This window comes from Equus caballus, chromosome 2 (assembly GCF_041296265.1).
Source record: "Equus caballus isolate H_3958 breed thoroughbred chromosome 2, TB-T2T, whole genome shotgun sequence".
NCBI lineage: Eukaryota > Metazoa > Chordata > Mammalia > Perissodactyla > Equidae > Equus > Equus caballus.
This window is the reverse complement of record NC_091685.1, coordinates 21330126-21345636: the sequence shown is the minus strand read 5'-3', so window position 1 is coordinate 21345636 and position 15511 is coordinate 21330126. Positions and strand designations below refer to the sequence as shown.

Genomic DNA, 15511 nt, shown 5'->3' with positions numbered 1-15511 from the left:
TATTTTACATGTGACAGTTCTATAACCTCAGTTTTTCTTGTTGGGAACAGGTCTGAAGGTTGAAGTGACTCATTGTGGAACAATGAGACGGAAATACCGTGTTTGTAATGTAACAAGAAGGCCTGCCAGTCATCAAACGTAAGAAAAGCTGGTGTTTATCAGAGCAGAGATGATTGAGGCAGCTTGCTATAGTTAGTGAATTGGGAGTTTTGCCAGCTCATAATGAGATAAGAGTTGTTAATGTGTACTTTTTTTTTTTTTCCAGCTTTCCTTTACAGTTAGAAAATGGCCAAACTGTGGAGAGAACGGTAGCACAGTATTTCAGAGAAAAATATACTCTTCAGCTGAAGTACCCGCACCTTCCCTGTCTGCAAGTGGGACAGGAGCAGAAACATACCTATCTGCCACTAGAAGTAATATGTTTAGGCTGCTTATTACTATACTCTTATTCATCATTCTGTTGGGGTCTTTTATGGCCTATAACTTACTTCATACTCTCACATTTATTTTGGAGATTGACCTGTTTTTAAATTTTATTTTATTCTAAATTTTGGTAATGAAATAATACGAAAAAAATTCATCCACAGTCCTACCACTCTGAATGTAACCACTGTTAGCATTTTGGTACACTTTTCAGCCTTTTTATCCAGTGTATATTTTAGCTAATAATAATCATTCTGTAAAATAGTATTTTTTACTACTTTTTTACTTAACATGATAGTAAAAGAAGCAGTTTAATGAAGTAGATTTTAAAATTTGTTTTGACATGTAATTGGCACTGAGAATTTTAAAAAGGATATATACATCTAGTATAAAACTTTTTTCCATCTGTAGGTCTGTAATATTGTGGCAGGGCAACGATGTATCAAGAAGCTAACGGACAATCAGACTTCTACTATGATCAAAGCAACAGCAAGATCTGCGCCAGATAGACAAGAGGAAATTAGCAGACTGGTTAGTACTTAACCCTAGAAATGGGACTTTAAAAGCATATTAGGGTGAGCTCCTAAAGAACTATGTCCTTATTACCATTTCATGGATTATCACAATTAGAAGGGATCATGGAAGTAATCTAGTCGTGTTCTGAGGGTAAACCTTAGTGGGTTCTATGCAAAGGGTTGGATCCTTCTAATTTAACCCCAGACTCTTTAATTAGATCCAGAATAGATTCTCTCAGAACTAATGTTTCAGTTTCACGAACTAGAGCTTTGTTACCTCCTACCTAAAAGAAGGAGAAAGGAGGGAAGATCAAAGTATTATGACTAGCAATAGTGAGAGTCTTTAACACTCTGAGTATGATTACTTAGCACCCAGTCTCAGGCTGGTGACTGTATAGGATGAATAAAGAAATTAAAGGCAGCTTCAACCACATAGGATCTCTAAGCTGTCTCCTTGTTCTGTATGGGGAGGAAGAGTTATCAGTTCCACTTTATAAAACTGATGGAATAAAGCAAAATGAAAACTAAAAGGCAACTGGTGGATCTGATCTTACTGTCTTCTTGGATACCATTTCAATTACCCAAGTGAAGAAGAAAAAAGTCTGGAAATATGAATGTTACCCAAAACAATAGCACTTTCAAAAGTAATTTCAAAGATTGTTGAAAAAGGATTTCAGAACTGACTTTCATTCTGTAAGCCAATTACAGAAAAAAATACCTTTTTTTCTTTTCTTTTTTGGTTCTTTAAGATTGGCACCTGAGCTAACATCTGTTGCCAACCTTTTTTTTTCTTCTTCTCCTCCCCAAAGCCCCCCAGTGCATAGTTGTATATTCTTGTTGTGAGTGCTTCTGGTTTGTGCTATGTGGGACACTGCCTCAGCATGGCTTGATGAGCAGTGCCATGTCCACGCCCAGGATCTGAACTGGTGAAACCCTAAGCCGCCGAATCAGAGCATGTGAACTTAACCACTCGGCCCCAGGGCTGGCCCCAGACCTTTTTTTCTTATAGTTTTCTAAGGAGTGAATTAAAGTTATTACATGATATTTTATTAGGAAAATACAGGTTGGTTCTCATTGTGGACTTTTCTCTTATCTGCTATGACAAGATTATAAAACCTTTAAGAAACTAGAACTTTTCACTGTCTCTATAAATCTAACTTGTTCTAACTCGTTTATTACAACTTTTCTATTCAGGGAGACAGTATTGTAGTAGTTAAAACGGACTTTGGAATCTTAATGGCTCAAGGTTCAAAGTCTAGCTTCTCCACTTATTGTTACTATTACTGTGTTATTCTAATTACAGCATCTGGAAGGCTAGTGCAGTGATTGAGAGTGGGAACTCTAGAATCAGAACATGCGTGGTTTCAGATTCAATGTCACTTGCTTAGCTATATGGTTTTAGGGCAGTCATTTAACTTTACTAAGCTTATCCTCTGTAAAATAAAGATTATAAAAGACCTACTTTTATAGTCATAAAGTTATTGTGAAAATTCTAAAACATTTAGCATCAAGCACATCACTCAGCAAATCTTCGTAAATAACAGATGTTAATCTTTGTAACATTACTGTGGAGGTACACTAAAACACACCAGAAATGAATAGCATTTAAGCATGAAGAAAAGATGCATTAGTGCCTAATTTAGAAAACAATTTTTCCTGCTTATTATGAGGAGATTCTTTTTACCTATTTAGATTACATAGGTTTTTTTTTTAAGTGGATTGTTACTCAAAGACTTGAACTCTACCTTCTTTTTGTAATCTTGTTTGACTTTTACCCTGAGACCAAGTAAATATATTTTGAAAAACACAGTTACTATAGCATACTATAAGCATGAATTACACTCTGAGATCCAAGTCTACACTGAATTAGAATAAATTCCTTATCTTTGTATGTATGGATGTATTATGTAAAAATTATCATCTGTATCTCATACTGGCTTTCTTATCTGTCTCAAGTGTATAAATATTAAGTAAGCGTTATAATATTTCACTTTTCATCTGAAAATATTAAAGTAAATTTTATATAAATTGTAGATCAAATAGAAACAGAAGCCTTAGGATTATCAATATTTGTTATCAAAGTCTACATAAGATAAATTTTAATAGTATATGTCTGGATCCTCTAATTAGAGGTTCTTAACCTTCTTTAGGTCAGATATTTCTTTCTCTTGCAATCTCTAGATAACCCTCCCCAGAATATACTACATTTGATCATATAAAATTACCATTTCATGAGTTATAAATAGTTGAAATTTCTTATTATTAACCTACTACATTTAAGTTTTTTATAAATTACTCAGAAGTTCGCAGACTTCCTTCAGTCCATTCATGATCTATGGTCCTCAGGTTAAGATTCTCTGCTCTATCATTAGGACACTAACTAGACCTATTGTTAAACATTGTGGACATAGCGAAGAAAAAATGATAGACGGTTCTAATGAGTAAAGCAGGGAATTGGGGGGAATTTTGAAAGTAACTACAAATTTTTTCTGTTGTTAGGTAAGAAGTGCAAATTATGAAACAGATCCATTTGTTCAGGAGTTTCAATTTAAGGTTCGAGATGAAATGGCCCATGTAACTGGACGAGTACTTCCAGCACCTATGCTCCAATATGGAGGACGGGTAAAACCTCTTGATAGTTTTTTAATTATCAACATACAATTTCAGTGTATGGAGAGTAGGGCATCCTACTGAATCCTGCATCCTAGCTGAATGTGGAATGTAGAAAGTGTTTTGTTGTTCCAACAATATTTCTTTCGTTTCAAAGTGAGTATCTTTGCTTGAGTTTAGTGGAACTTTTGTTTTTCTATTATAAAGATATAAATAAGAATGATTAGAACAGCCTATTCCATGTAGAATATCAGATATATAACAATTCAGTGATTTGAAATGCTTATTTCAGCTCATTAAGATAAATTGTATGTTAAGTGTTTATTCTTTTTTGCCTTATTATTTCTCTTTCTCTTTTTCTGTTAGAATCGGACAGTAGCAACGCCAAGCCACGGAGTCTGGGACATGCGAGGGAAACAGTTCCACACAGGAGTTGAAATCAAAATGTGGGCTATAGCTTGTTTTGCCACACAGAGGCAGTGCAGAGAAGAAATATTGAAGTAAGTCTTGTCATTAGTTTGGCTCTGGGACCTTTTTGTGTTTCAATTTTGTGTTTCAATTTTAAATTACTCAGCTAATGTTCTAAGCAATATTGTCTCAAAATGGAGCATATTTAATCACTGAAACTTTTAAAAATGCTTCTTCTCCACGGTTTGATGAAGGTTCCTAAATTTGTTAGTCATAGTAAAGTCATTGATTCGTTCTTCTAGCCATCCTAATAGACTAGCTTATGTGGTATAGGCAGAGCATCACTGCTTTTGATGGCAAATAGGTTTAATTCCCAGCTTTTCTGCTTCCTTGCTTTATTCCCATGGATAATTTATTTAATCTCATTATGCTTCAGTTTTCACCTTTTAAAATAGAGATAATAGTACTTATCTAATGGATGAGGATTAAATAAAATCCTTATTTCTCAACTGAGTCCCTTGAAAGAGTGGTTTAACTCCTCATTTCCACTTCCTTACTTTTCAAAATTTGGCCTCCGTCTTCACCACTTCCCCTCTTCCCTAGATTCTTTCTGTCAACATGTAGGTGCTCAACAATCATCTGTTTAAATTTAAAACAAACAAAATCTTCACTATTCAATTTACCTTACTTACTCTCTCAGACTTCCAGATTTCCGTTCTCTCTCCCTCTTTGAAATCTTAGTGCTCTGCTGAAACTGATTCCTGGAAGATCTCTAATATCTTTGTGGTTATCAACTCTAATGGGCTCTTCTCAGCCATTATTTTCTCAAAATTTCTGCAGCGTTAGGTACAATTGACTACCTTCTTGACATTCTCTCTCTTCTTGCCTTTCTGGTTCCTTTTTATCACTTTCGCTTCTTTTCTTTTTTATCTCCTCTCCTTTGGAACTCTCAAGTCTTTGGGGCTCTGGTAGTCTCAAGGGCTTCTGCTGTTACTCTTGTTTGAGGAGCTGTGCTGTTGTGAAAGAGTACCAGCTCTGCTTGTGACTACCCCCACTCCAAAACTTTTAGGCTTCTCTTTGACAAAGAATAACATTAAATTATTAAATATAAAAGAATAACATTAAAAATCAGTATGACATTTAAAATCTTTCACCTGCCTCTTAAGTCCTGTCTCCATTTTCACATATTCTGGACAAAAAAATTGAAGCACTGTATTCCCTCTATCTCCCAGGGAGCCTTAGTTTCCGTTTCCACTCATGCTGCTCTTTACTGAAAACTCCTCCTTCCTGTCTCTACTCCTCTAAATAATGCCCAATTTTCTATGATTTGTGATGCTGGCAGTAATCTCTCTTAACTGTAAACATAGTAGTTTATCAATATCCTCTCTATTTGTACTTGTCACTTCCTGCGTAAAATAGAATTGTATTATAATTATTTGTGTAAATTTCTTCTCTCTCCTCTAAAATCTGATTTTCTTAAGAAAATTACTGTTGTCTAGTTTAAATCTTCACTAATAGATCCTATAAAGTATTCACATAATGAATAATTGTTGAGTGATATAGAGACCAGTTTACCCCAGGTCGGTTTAGAATTTGCCTGGCCTCCTTCATGTGAGAAGTAAAATTTTTATTCTATTTAATTCTGTTCACTCCTTTTTATTAGCTCCAGATCTCTAAATGTATGTCTTAAAGTTCACCGAATATGTTTTTTTCTCCAAAGTTTTTATCCCCCTGCTTTCAAGTAAAATGTAAGGACGGTTTACGACAATGCTACAGTTATCTTACTTGACCTCCAGAGACCAAAGAAAACACTTCTAGTTGTTTTTCAAGCATAGAGTTATTCTTTTCATTTTGTATTTGTTATTCATGGCTTGATAGAAGTCTTATAATCGTGGACTTAATGGCTCTTATTCAGGCTGACTGAAAATATTGAACTTCATGCTTTTTCTTTTTAATTTTTATTTAATTTTTTTATTTTTTATTTATTTATTTATTTATTTTTTGAGGAAGGTTAGCCCTGAGCTAACTGCTGTCAATCCTCCTCTTTTTGCTGAGGAAGACTGGCCCTGAGCTAACATCCACACTCATCTTCCTCCACTTTATATGTGGGACACCTACCACAGCATGGCGTGCCAAGTGGTGCCGTGTCCGCACCTGGGATCCAAACGGGTGAACCCCAGGCCACCGAAGCATAACGTGTGCACTTAACCACTGCGTCACCGGGCTGGCCCCTGAACTTGCTACTTCTTGAGTTAAACACTAATAAGGAAAAATAAGAAGGGAATTCCTACAAACTTGATCTCTGTCCTGAGAGAATCAGAGTATTTTTAAGCAAAGATAATTCAGATCCTTGACTTAGACCTTATTTGTTTTAAAAACAAGTAAAGTAATTGTTAAACCTGTACGTGATTACTCATTTATCCTAGGCTAAAGGCAGAATTTTCTTTAAATATGAAATTATTAGTCTTTTGGTTTTTTCACTGTGGATAAAAGTACATTAAAGTGCTGCCTGCCGCATTTGTTTTTAAAATGTTTTCATATTTTTTTAATCTTTTCTGAGGATACAATCTTTCCTGCTATCCTAATTTGATATGGTTAATATTATGGAAAGAAATTCTAGATTAGGTCATAGTTCTAACTCTGCCATTCGTCTAACCCTTTGACCTCAGGTGTATACTTAATATGCCAGAAACTATTTCCTGATCTATAAAATGGGAATAACACCTAACCTACTACTTCCTTGTGAATCATGTCAGGATCAAATCAGAACATGTCCACTAGCTTGAATTTATCAAGCTCTTACCATGTCTTGAGCTAGGTGCTAAGTGCTTTACATGCATTATCTCATTTAATCTTCACACCAGCCTTACAATGGAAGTAATCATTTTATAGATGACAGAAACTGAAAAAATTTGCCTAAAATTTCATAGCTAGTATCAGAACTAAAATTGGAACCTGTCTTGCTAACTCGAGAGCTGAGCTCTTAACTAACACACTCTATTACTAATGCCCTTTGTAAACTACAAAATACCACATAATTGTATAGTAGTGTTAGTTTGCAAAATAGATTACTGACCCAACATTGCCCTTAACATCAGTAGTCTGGTGACCTCTTCATATGTGGAGCACATGTATCTTTGCTTCATTCATCATTCTCTTTCCAAACTTTCCATTACTACTTTGTAGGTGTTTATAACTAGACAAAGGTTTTATTTTTATTAATTTCTCCTTCTAGGGGTTTTACGGACCAGCTGCGTAAGATTTCTAAAGATGCAGGGATGCCCATTCAGGGCCAGCCTTGCTTCTGCAAATATGCGCAGGGGGCAGACAGCGTGGAGCCCATGTTCCGGCATCTCAAGAACACCTACTCTGGGCTCCAGCTTATTATCGTCATCTTGCCGGGGAAGACACCAGTGTATGGTAAGGATATCTTAAGATTGAGTTTTTCCTCAAGTACTTGATGTTCCTTTTAGAATTGTGCTAAAACCTATCCTAAAACTTCCAAACATTAAAACATTTTATAGCTACAGTATTTAAAATCCTTAACTTTAAAAAGGCAAATCAGTAGAGCAAACTAAATAGTCCAAATGTTTGGTAGGGTTCTCCAGAGAAGCCTTCTTGTCCTGGAGTTCTATTTTTTGGGAGGTTTTTGATTACTGTTCCAATCTCTTTACTTGTGATTGGTCTATTCAGATTCTCTGTTTCTTCTTTTTTTTTTTTCTCTCTTCTTCTTCTCCCCAAAGCCCCCCAGTACATAGTTGTATATTCTAGTTGTGTGTGCCTCTGGTTGTGCTATGTGGGATGCCGCTTCAGCATGGCCTGATGAGTGGTGCCGTGTCCACGCCCGGGATCCCAACCGGCAAAATGCTGGGCTGCCGAAGCGGAGCGTGCGAACTTAACCACTCGGCCATGGGGCCAGCCCTCCTCTGTTTTTTATATGTGGGTCACCGCCACAGCATGGCTGAAGAGTGGTGTAGGTACACACCCAGGTTGTGAACCCATAAACCTGGGCCACTGAAGCGAGCATGCCGAACTTAACCACTAGGCTTTGGAGCTGGCCCCTCTTCTTGATTCAGTTTTGAGAGGTTATATGAGTCTAAGAATTTATCTGTTTCTTCTAGGATGTCCAGTTTGTTGGGCATACAGTTTTTCATAGCATTCCCTTATAAGCCTTTGTATTTCTGTGGTATCAGTTGTAATTCTCCTCTTTCGTTTATTTTATTTTGTTTATTTTATTTATTTATTATTTTTATTTTATTTATTTTTATTCTCTCTTTTTTTCCTAATGAGTCTGGCTAAGGATTTGTCAGTTTTCTTTAACTTCTCAAAGAACCAGCTCTTAGTTTCGTTGATCCTTTCTACTATATTTTTTGGTTTCCATTTCATTTATTTGTGCTCTAATTTTTATTATTTCCCTCCTTTTGCTGACTCTGAGCTTTGTTTGTTCTTCTTTTTCTAGTTCTGTTAGGTGTAGTTTAAGATTCCTTATTTGAGATTTTTCTTGTTTCTTGAGGTGGGCCTATATTGCTATCAATTTCCCCTCTTAGGACCACTTTTGCTGCCTCCCATAAGAGTTGGTATGATGTATTTTCATTTGTCTCCAGGTACTTTTTTATTTCTCCTTTGATTTCTTCATTGATCCATTGGTTGTTCAGTAGCATGTTATTTAGTCTCCATATATTTGTGACATTCCCAGCTTTTTTCTTGTAGTTGATTTCTAGTTTCACAGCATTCTGGTTGGAAAAGATGCTTGGTATGATTTCAATCTTCTTAAATTTATTGAGGCTTGCCTTGTTTCCTAACATATGGTCTGTCTTTGAGAATGTTCCACGTGCACTTGAAAAGAATGTGTATTCTGCTGTTTTTGGATGGAATGTTCTATATATATCTTATTAAGATCATCTAATCTAGTTTTTCATTTAATTCCACTATTTCCTTATTGACTTTGTGTCTGGATGATCTATTTATTTATGTAAGTAGGGTGTGGAGGTCACCTACTATTAGTGTGTTGCCATCAATTTCTCCCTTTAGGTGTGTTAATAGTTGCTTTATGTACTTTGATGCACCTGTGTTAGGTGCATATGTATTCATAAGTCTTACGTCCTCTTGGTGGAATGTCTCTTTTATCATTATATACTACCCCTCTTTATCTCTCATTGCCTTTTTTACCTTAAAGTCTGCTTTGTCTGATATAAATAAATATGGCAAGACCTACTTTCTTTTGTTTGCCATTTGCTTGGAGTATCGTCTTCCGTCCCTTCACTCTGAGCCTATGTTTTGTCTTTAGAGCTGAGATGCATCTCCTGGAGGCAGCATATTGTTTGGGGTATTGTTTTTTAATCCATCCTGTCATTCTGTGTCTTTGGATTAGAGAATTCAATCCATTTACACTTAGAGTGATTATTTTTATATGAGGGCTTAATACTGCCATTTTATCTCATTTCCTGATTGTTGTATATTTCCCTGTCTCTTGTCCTGTGTATTTCTACAGCCATTTCAGTTTGGTGATTTTCTATGATGGTTTTCTCTTTATTTATCATTTGTGTCTCTGTTCTCATTTTTTGTTTAGTGGTTAGTATGAGGTTTGTATAAAAGATCTCATAGATGATGACTCATTTTCTGATGGCCTCTTATCTCCTTAACCTAAGCAGGATCCATCCCTTTCCTCTTCCCTGTCTAAGTTATTGTCATCATAACTTATTCCATTTTGTGTTGTGAGTTTGTGATTAAAATGAAGTGTTTATACTTATTTTTGATGCTTTCCTTCTCTTTATATTTAGTGTTGTAATTGTTTGCTAACTTGTTCTGATAAAGAGCTTAAATTTTCTGATTTTGTGTGTCTCTTTATCTCCTTGCTCAAGGCTTTGTAAACCTTTTCTTTTTTATTTCAGGTATGAGGGCCTTCTTGATCATTTCTTGTAGAGGGCGTCTTGTGGTGATGAACTCCCTTAGCTTTTATTTATCTGGGAAAGTTTTTATTTCCCCATTATATCTGAAGGATAGTTTCACTGGAGAGAGTATTCCTGGCTGAAAGTTGGTGGTTTTTTTTTTATTTTTTGAGGAAGACATCTGCTGCCAGTCCTCCTTTTTTGCTGAGGAAGACTGGCCCTGAGCTAACATCCATGCCCATCTTCCTCCACTTTATATATGGGATGCCTACCACAGCATGGCTTGCCAAGTGGTGCCATGTCCGCACCCGGGATCCGAACCAGCGAATCCCAGGCCGCTGAAGCAGAATGTGGGCACTTAACTGCTGCGCCACCAGGCCAGCCCCTGAAAGTTTTTGTCTTTCAGTATTTTGAATACATCATTCCACTCTCTCCTAGACTGTAAGGTTTCTGATGAAAATCCACTGAAAGCCTGATAGGGATTCCTTTGTAGGTTATTTTCTTCTGCCTTGCTGCCCTGAGTATTTTTTCTTTGTCACTGACTTTTGCCAGTTTACTGATGTGTGCCTGAGAGAAGGTCTTTTTGCATTGAAGTAATTGGGAGTTCTGTTGGCTTCATTTAATTGTAATTCCAGTTCTTTCTCTAGGTTTGGGCAGTTCTCAACCAGTATTTCTTTGAATAAGCTGTCTACTCTTTTTCTCCCTCGCTTCTTCCTCTGAAATACCTGTAATTCTTATTTTGCTTTTCCTAATTGAGTCCTATATTTCTTGGAGAACTTCTTCATGTCGTTTTAGCCTTAGTTCTCTCTCCTCCTCCACCTGAAGTATTTCTGTATTTCTGTCCTCTATAAATTCCTAATTCTGTCTTCCATAATATCAGCTCTGTTTTTCAAGGATTCTGCATTATTTTTTATCTCATTCATTGTCATCTTCATCTCCAGCATTTCTGTTTGTGAGTTTTTTTGGGGTTTGGCTTTGTTTTCTTTTGGTGAGGAAGATTGGCCCTGAGCTAACATCTGTTGCTGATCTTCCTCTTGTTTTGTTATTTTTCCCCCCAAAACCCCAGAACATAGTTGTAGATCCTAGTTGTAGGTCATTCTAGTTCTTCTGTGTGGAGTGCTGCCACACCATGGCCCAACAAGCGATATGCAGGTCCACGCCTAGGATCCGAACCAGCGAACCCTGGGACACTGGAGCAGAGCGCACAAACCCAACCACTCAGCCATGGGACTGGCCCGTTTGCCTTTTTAGAGTTTCGGTCTCTTTTGTGAAGAATTCCTTCCGCTCGTTAATTTTATTCCTGAGTTCACTGAACTGTCTTTCTGAGTTTTCTTGTAACTCGAGTTTCTTTATGGTAACTATTTTTAATACTCTGTCATTTAGATTGTAAATTTCTGTGACTTCAGAATTGGTTTCTTGAGATTTGTCATTTTCCTTCTGCTCTGGAATGTTAATGTATTTCTTCATGGTGTTTGATGGGGTGGACCTTTGCCAGCACATAGTAGTAGTATCTGGTTGCAGATTCCATCTGCCACCACTGTGGAGGACAGGAACTGTGTTTTCTGACCCACTGCATCCATTAGATGTATAAATAGGACTCTCTGTGTTTGCCCACTGGCCACCACTACTTCACACATGCAGATGCAGGTGCTCTGGCACAGATCTGCTGCCCTGCCTGACCAGCCAAGCTGGTGTGCCAGGTGGGAGGTGGGGGGAAGGGCACTCTCTTTCACACGTGTGATTCTGCTCTTCACTCACTGGCAGTCTGCCTGGGCTGCTTGGCTTGGTTGGGGTGCCCACATGGTATCTGAGCTGCCTCGATGTGGGGCCTTCCCACAGGCTGGAAAGCAACTCCAAGAGTGAAAGCATTCCCATAGAGGGCTGCCTGTTCCCCTGTCACCTCTCAGAATCATGCACCAGCCACTGCATGAGATCCCATGCTCTAGATTGCTGCTGCTGGGGAGGGAAAAGAGATCTGCTTAGCTCCTTCCACTGTTTCCCAGTGATCCAGTCCCCCGACCTTCAGACATATGGCTGCTTGGATCTCTCAGATGTCCTATATGTGCTGTGTGAATGTCCTCTGTTGGTTAATGAATGTCATTTTCATTGTATCTTAGCAGGGCAAGACTAAGGGAACAGCTTGATACTGATGTCACTCCTCCAGTTTTTTTTCAATCATTTAATTGTCTTATGTTTACCTATAAATCAGACTATCGACTCACATGGTTTCGAGTGTTAGATCATTCTGGAATTCTTATTTTTTAAAAAAGCCCCTTTATGCCCTTCACCCTATTTTTTTTACTTGTAGAAAAACTCTTTGATCTTTTACCACTTATTTTTTACTTAATTTTCATTTCCTGACTGCTGCTACCTATTTTTCAGCTCCTTCTGTACTCTTGCCCTCTTTTGCCTGAGCCCTGGGATCTCTTCATTTGTCTCATGTTAGTAGAGGTGATAACTTCCTTAAGTCAGTCATTTGGTGTCAAATTTTGATTATAGTTTCATTCCTTCTGATGTACTGTTTTTATGGGAGTGTTCCTGGATTAACTATTTTTTAAACAAGTTTTTATGTGTGTGATAAAATATACGTAACATAAAATTTACCATTTTAAACATTTTTGAGTGAACAATTCATTGGCTTTAAATATATTCCCATTGTTGTGCAACTCTCACCACTATCGATTTTAAGAACTTTTTCATCATCCCAAACAGAAACTCTGGACCCATTAAGCAATAACTCCCCATTCCCCCTCCCACCAACCTCTGGTAGCCTCTGTTGTACTTTCTGTCTCTATGAATTTATTCTAGGTAATTCGGATAGGTGTAATCATGTGGTGTTTGTCCTTTTGTTTCTGGCTTGTTTTACTTAGCATAATGTCATCAAGGTTTGTCTATATTGTAGCATGTATCAAAATTTTATTCTTTTTTGTGATAAAATATGTAACATAAAATTTACCATTTTAACAAATGTATAGATCAGTAGTGTTAAGTGGAACCATCACCACCATCCATCCCCAGAATTTTTTCATTATCCCTAACTGCAACTCTGTACCTATTAAACAATAATTTCTCATTCGTCCCTCATCCCCAGCAGCTGCCATTCTGCTTTCTGTCTCTATGAATTTAACTCTTCTAGGTACCTCCTGTAAATGAATCATACAGTATTTGTCCTTTTGTGACTTTTTTATTTCATTTAACATATGTCCTGAAGCTTCATCCATGTTGTACTATATATCAGAATTGTCTTCCTTTTTAAGGCTGAATAATATTTTATTGTATGTATATACCATATTTTGTTTATCTGTTCATCCATTGATGGATATTTGAATTACTTCCGTATTTAATTTTTGAGCAGTTGCCTTACTATTTTCCACAGCAGCTGCAGCATTTTGCATTCGTACCAGCAATGCACAAAGGTTCCAATTTCTCCATGTCCTTACCAACACATGTTATTTTCTATTTTTCTGATAATAACCATCCTAATGGGTCTGAAGTGGTATCTCGTTGTGGTTTTGATTTGCATTTCCCTAATGATTAGTGATATGGAGCATCTTTCATGTGCTTATTGGCCATTTGTATATCTTCTTCAGGAGAATGTCTAATCAAGTCCTTTGGCTATTTTTTTATTTGGATTGTTTGGGTTTTTTTCTTTTTGAGTTATAGGAGTTTCTGTTTAATTGTTCCTACCAGTTACTAGCTTCATCAGCATCTGCTTCTAATAAGCTGATCTTGGTTGTGATTCTTTGTATTCACCTGTTTTGGGAGTAGCAGTTTGTCCTGTGACCTCAGTTCTCTAATGAATCTAAGAAAAAGTTATTGACTTTCATTCAGCTTTTTTCTTGTTTTGAGAAGGGGAACGATGACCTTCAAGCCTTCTACATGTTGGAGCTATAACCAGCATTCAGGGTGGTCTTTTTAAAATACAAATCCAATTTATCCCTTTCCCTTTCACCCCCATTTAGTTTTTAATTATGCAGTTAATAAAATTGATATTCAATATGGTCTTCCAAGGATTTGCATGTTCAAATCCGTGTCTTCCTACTTCTTCAGAATTCATCTCACTTTGTGCTCTTTTTCCCCACAGGAACTCTTCATTCCCTTCTTTCTACCTGTGTTGCTTCTCATAGCCCACCTTCCACCCTTCACCAAGTAAATGTGCCTTCTTCTTTTGACTTTCTTCCTTTGAATTTTAGTTTGGACATCCCTTCCTTGGGAAGCTTTGCCTTACCTCCCTGACAAGGTCAAATTCTCTCACTTTTATTATCTTAAAGCTCCTTATACCTCTCCTTTATGTTGCTTTCACAGTTGTAATGTTAAATTTGAGCAGTTATTTAATGCCTCTTGCTCTGTAAGGGCAGGAACAGTGTCTCTGTTGACTCACCATTGTATATCCAGAGCCTTGCACAATAGTAACATGTAGTAGGTGCACATTAAATATTTGTTGAATGACTAAATAAACCTTTTTGGAGAGCAGTTTGTCAGTATCTATAAAAATGTTAAATATATATATATATCTGACCCCTGAATTCTACTTATAGAAATTTATCCTGAAGCTGTAGTTACACAAATGAAGAAAAATAAAAATATACAAGGATATTATTCCTAGGATTGTTTGAAATAATGAAAACCTAGAACAAGCTAGAAATCTATCAGTGTGTGACTGGTTAGATACCTTATGGCATGTAGAAACAGCATAACTGCTGTTGTTATAAATAATAAGGGTGATGTATATATTGAGATTCAGAACATACTATATCATTAAATGAAAATGACAAGTTGCAAGATAGAATGGATGGCATGTTCTCAATTTTGATTTTAAAATGTTTTCCATGTGTTTTATATATAGGAAGTTATGTACACTGAACTTTTTATGGTAGTTACAATGACGAAGAAGGGGAAAGGAACAAAGGCCTTTTATTCTTTACACTGTAATACCTCTGTATTTTTAAATTAAAGGTCAGAGAATAGCATTGAAAGTTATAAGTAGACTATGATTATAATTGCATTAAAATAATATAAATGAGAAAAGTTCTGGAAGAGTACAGTAAAATGCTGATAAGGGATTATATATGATACTCTCCTCTTATGGTTTTTCAGTTATTGTGGTTATACTATTTTTATGATGGTAAAAATATGCTCTCTTATACAAAGAAGAAAACCATTGGAAAAATTATCACTAAATACTTAACCTATTCTTTAAGGCAGTATACTTTAAATTTTAACAGCATTGTTTTAGTATTGGTGTAATTTTTGGTATCCTGTAATGGAGGGTTGTATTTCAAGGGGGGAAACATTGGCTTAATTTTCAGTAAAGTGTGACCTTTGTTATAACTAGAGATATTTGCATTTGTTCCATAGCGGAGGTGAAACGTGTAGGAGATACACTTTTGGGTATGGCTACACAGTGTGTTCAAGTCAAGAATGTCATAAAAACATCCCCTCAGACTCTCTCAAACCTGTGCCTAAAGATAAATGTTAAACTCGGAGGGATAAATAATATTCTTGTACCTCATCAAAGGTAAGATAAGCTAATCACTTAATAACATAGTCATTATTTTTCTATATATTGACATATCTAAGATCTCTGTAAGAAATGGCTTTGATGATTTTTGCCATGGTAGATAAGTAGACATTTTGGCAAAAAATTAAAAGAATTTGGATTGGCCA

The 15511-nt window shown here is 36.4% G+C and overlaps 1 protein-coding gene across 6 annotated transcripts in view; it reads left to right on the top strand.

Annotated features, from left to right (window-relative positions):
* Window positions 1-15511, top strand: part of AGO3 (argonaute RISC catalytic component 3) — a 116377-nt gene that overhangs the window by 69810 nt on the left and 31056 nt on the right. For all 6 annotated transcript variants that reach the window (XR_011436462.1, XR_011436463.1, XM_070260439.1 and 3 more), the window contains 7 exons: window positions 51-138; window positions 266-413; window positions 835-954; window positions 3438-3560; window positions 3915-4048; window positions 7192-7376; window positions 15203-15362. Coding sequence is in view for 4 of the 6 variants with exons in the window: in XM_070260439.1 (XP_070116540.1) it covers window positions 51-138; window positions 266-413; window positions 835-954; window positions 3438-3560; window positions 3915-4048; window positions 7192-7376; window positions 15203-15362 (958 nt within the window). In the remaining 2 variants the exon portion in view is untranslated. The remainder of the gene's footprint in view (window positions 1-50; window positions 139-265; window positions 414-834; window positions 955-3437; window positions 3561-3914; window positions 4049-7191; window positions 7377-15202; window positions 15363-15511) is intronic.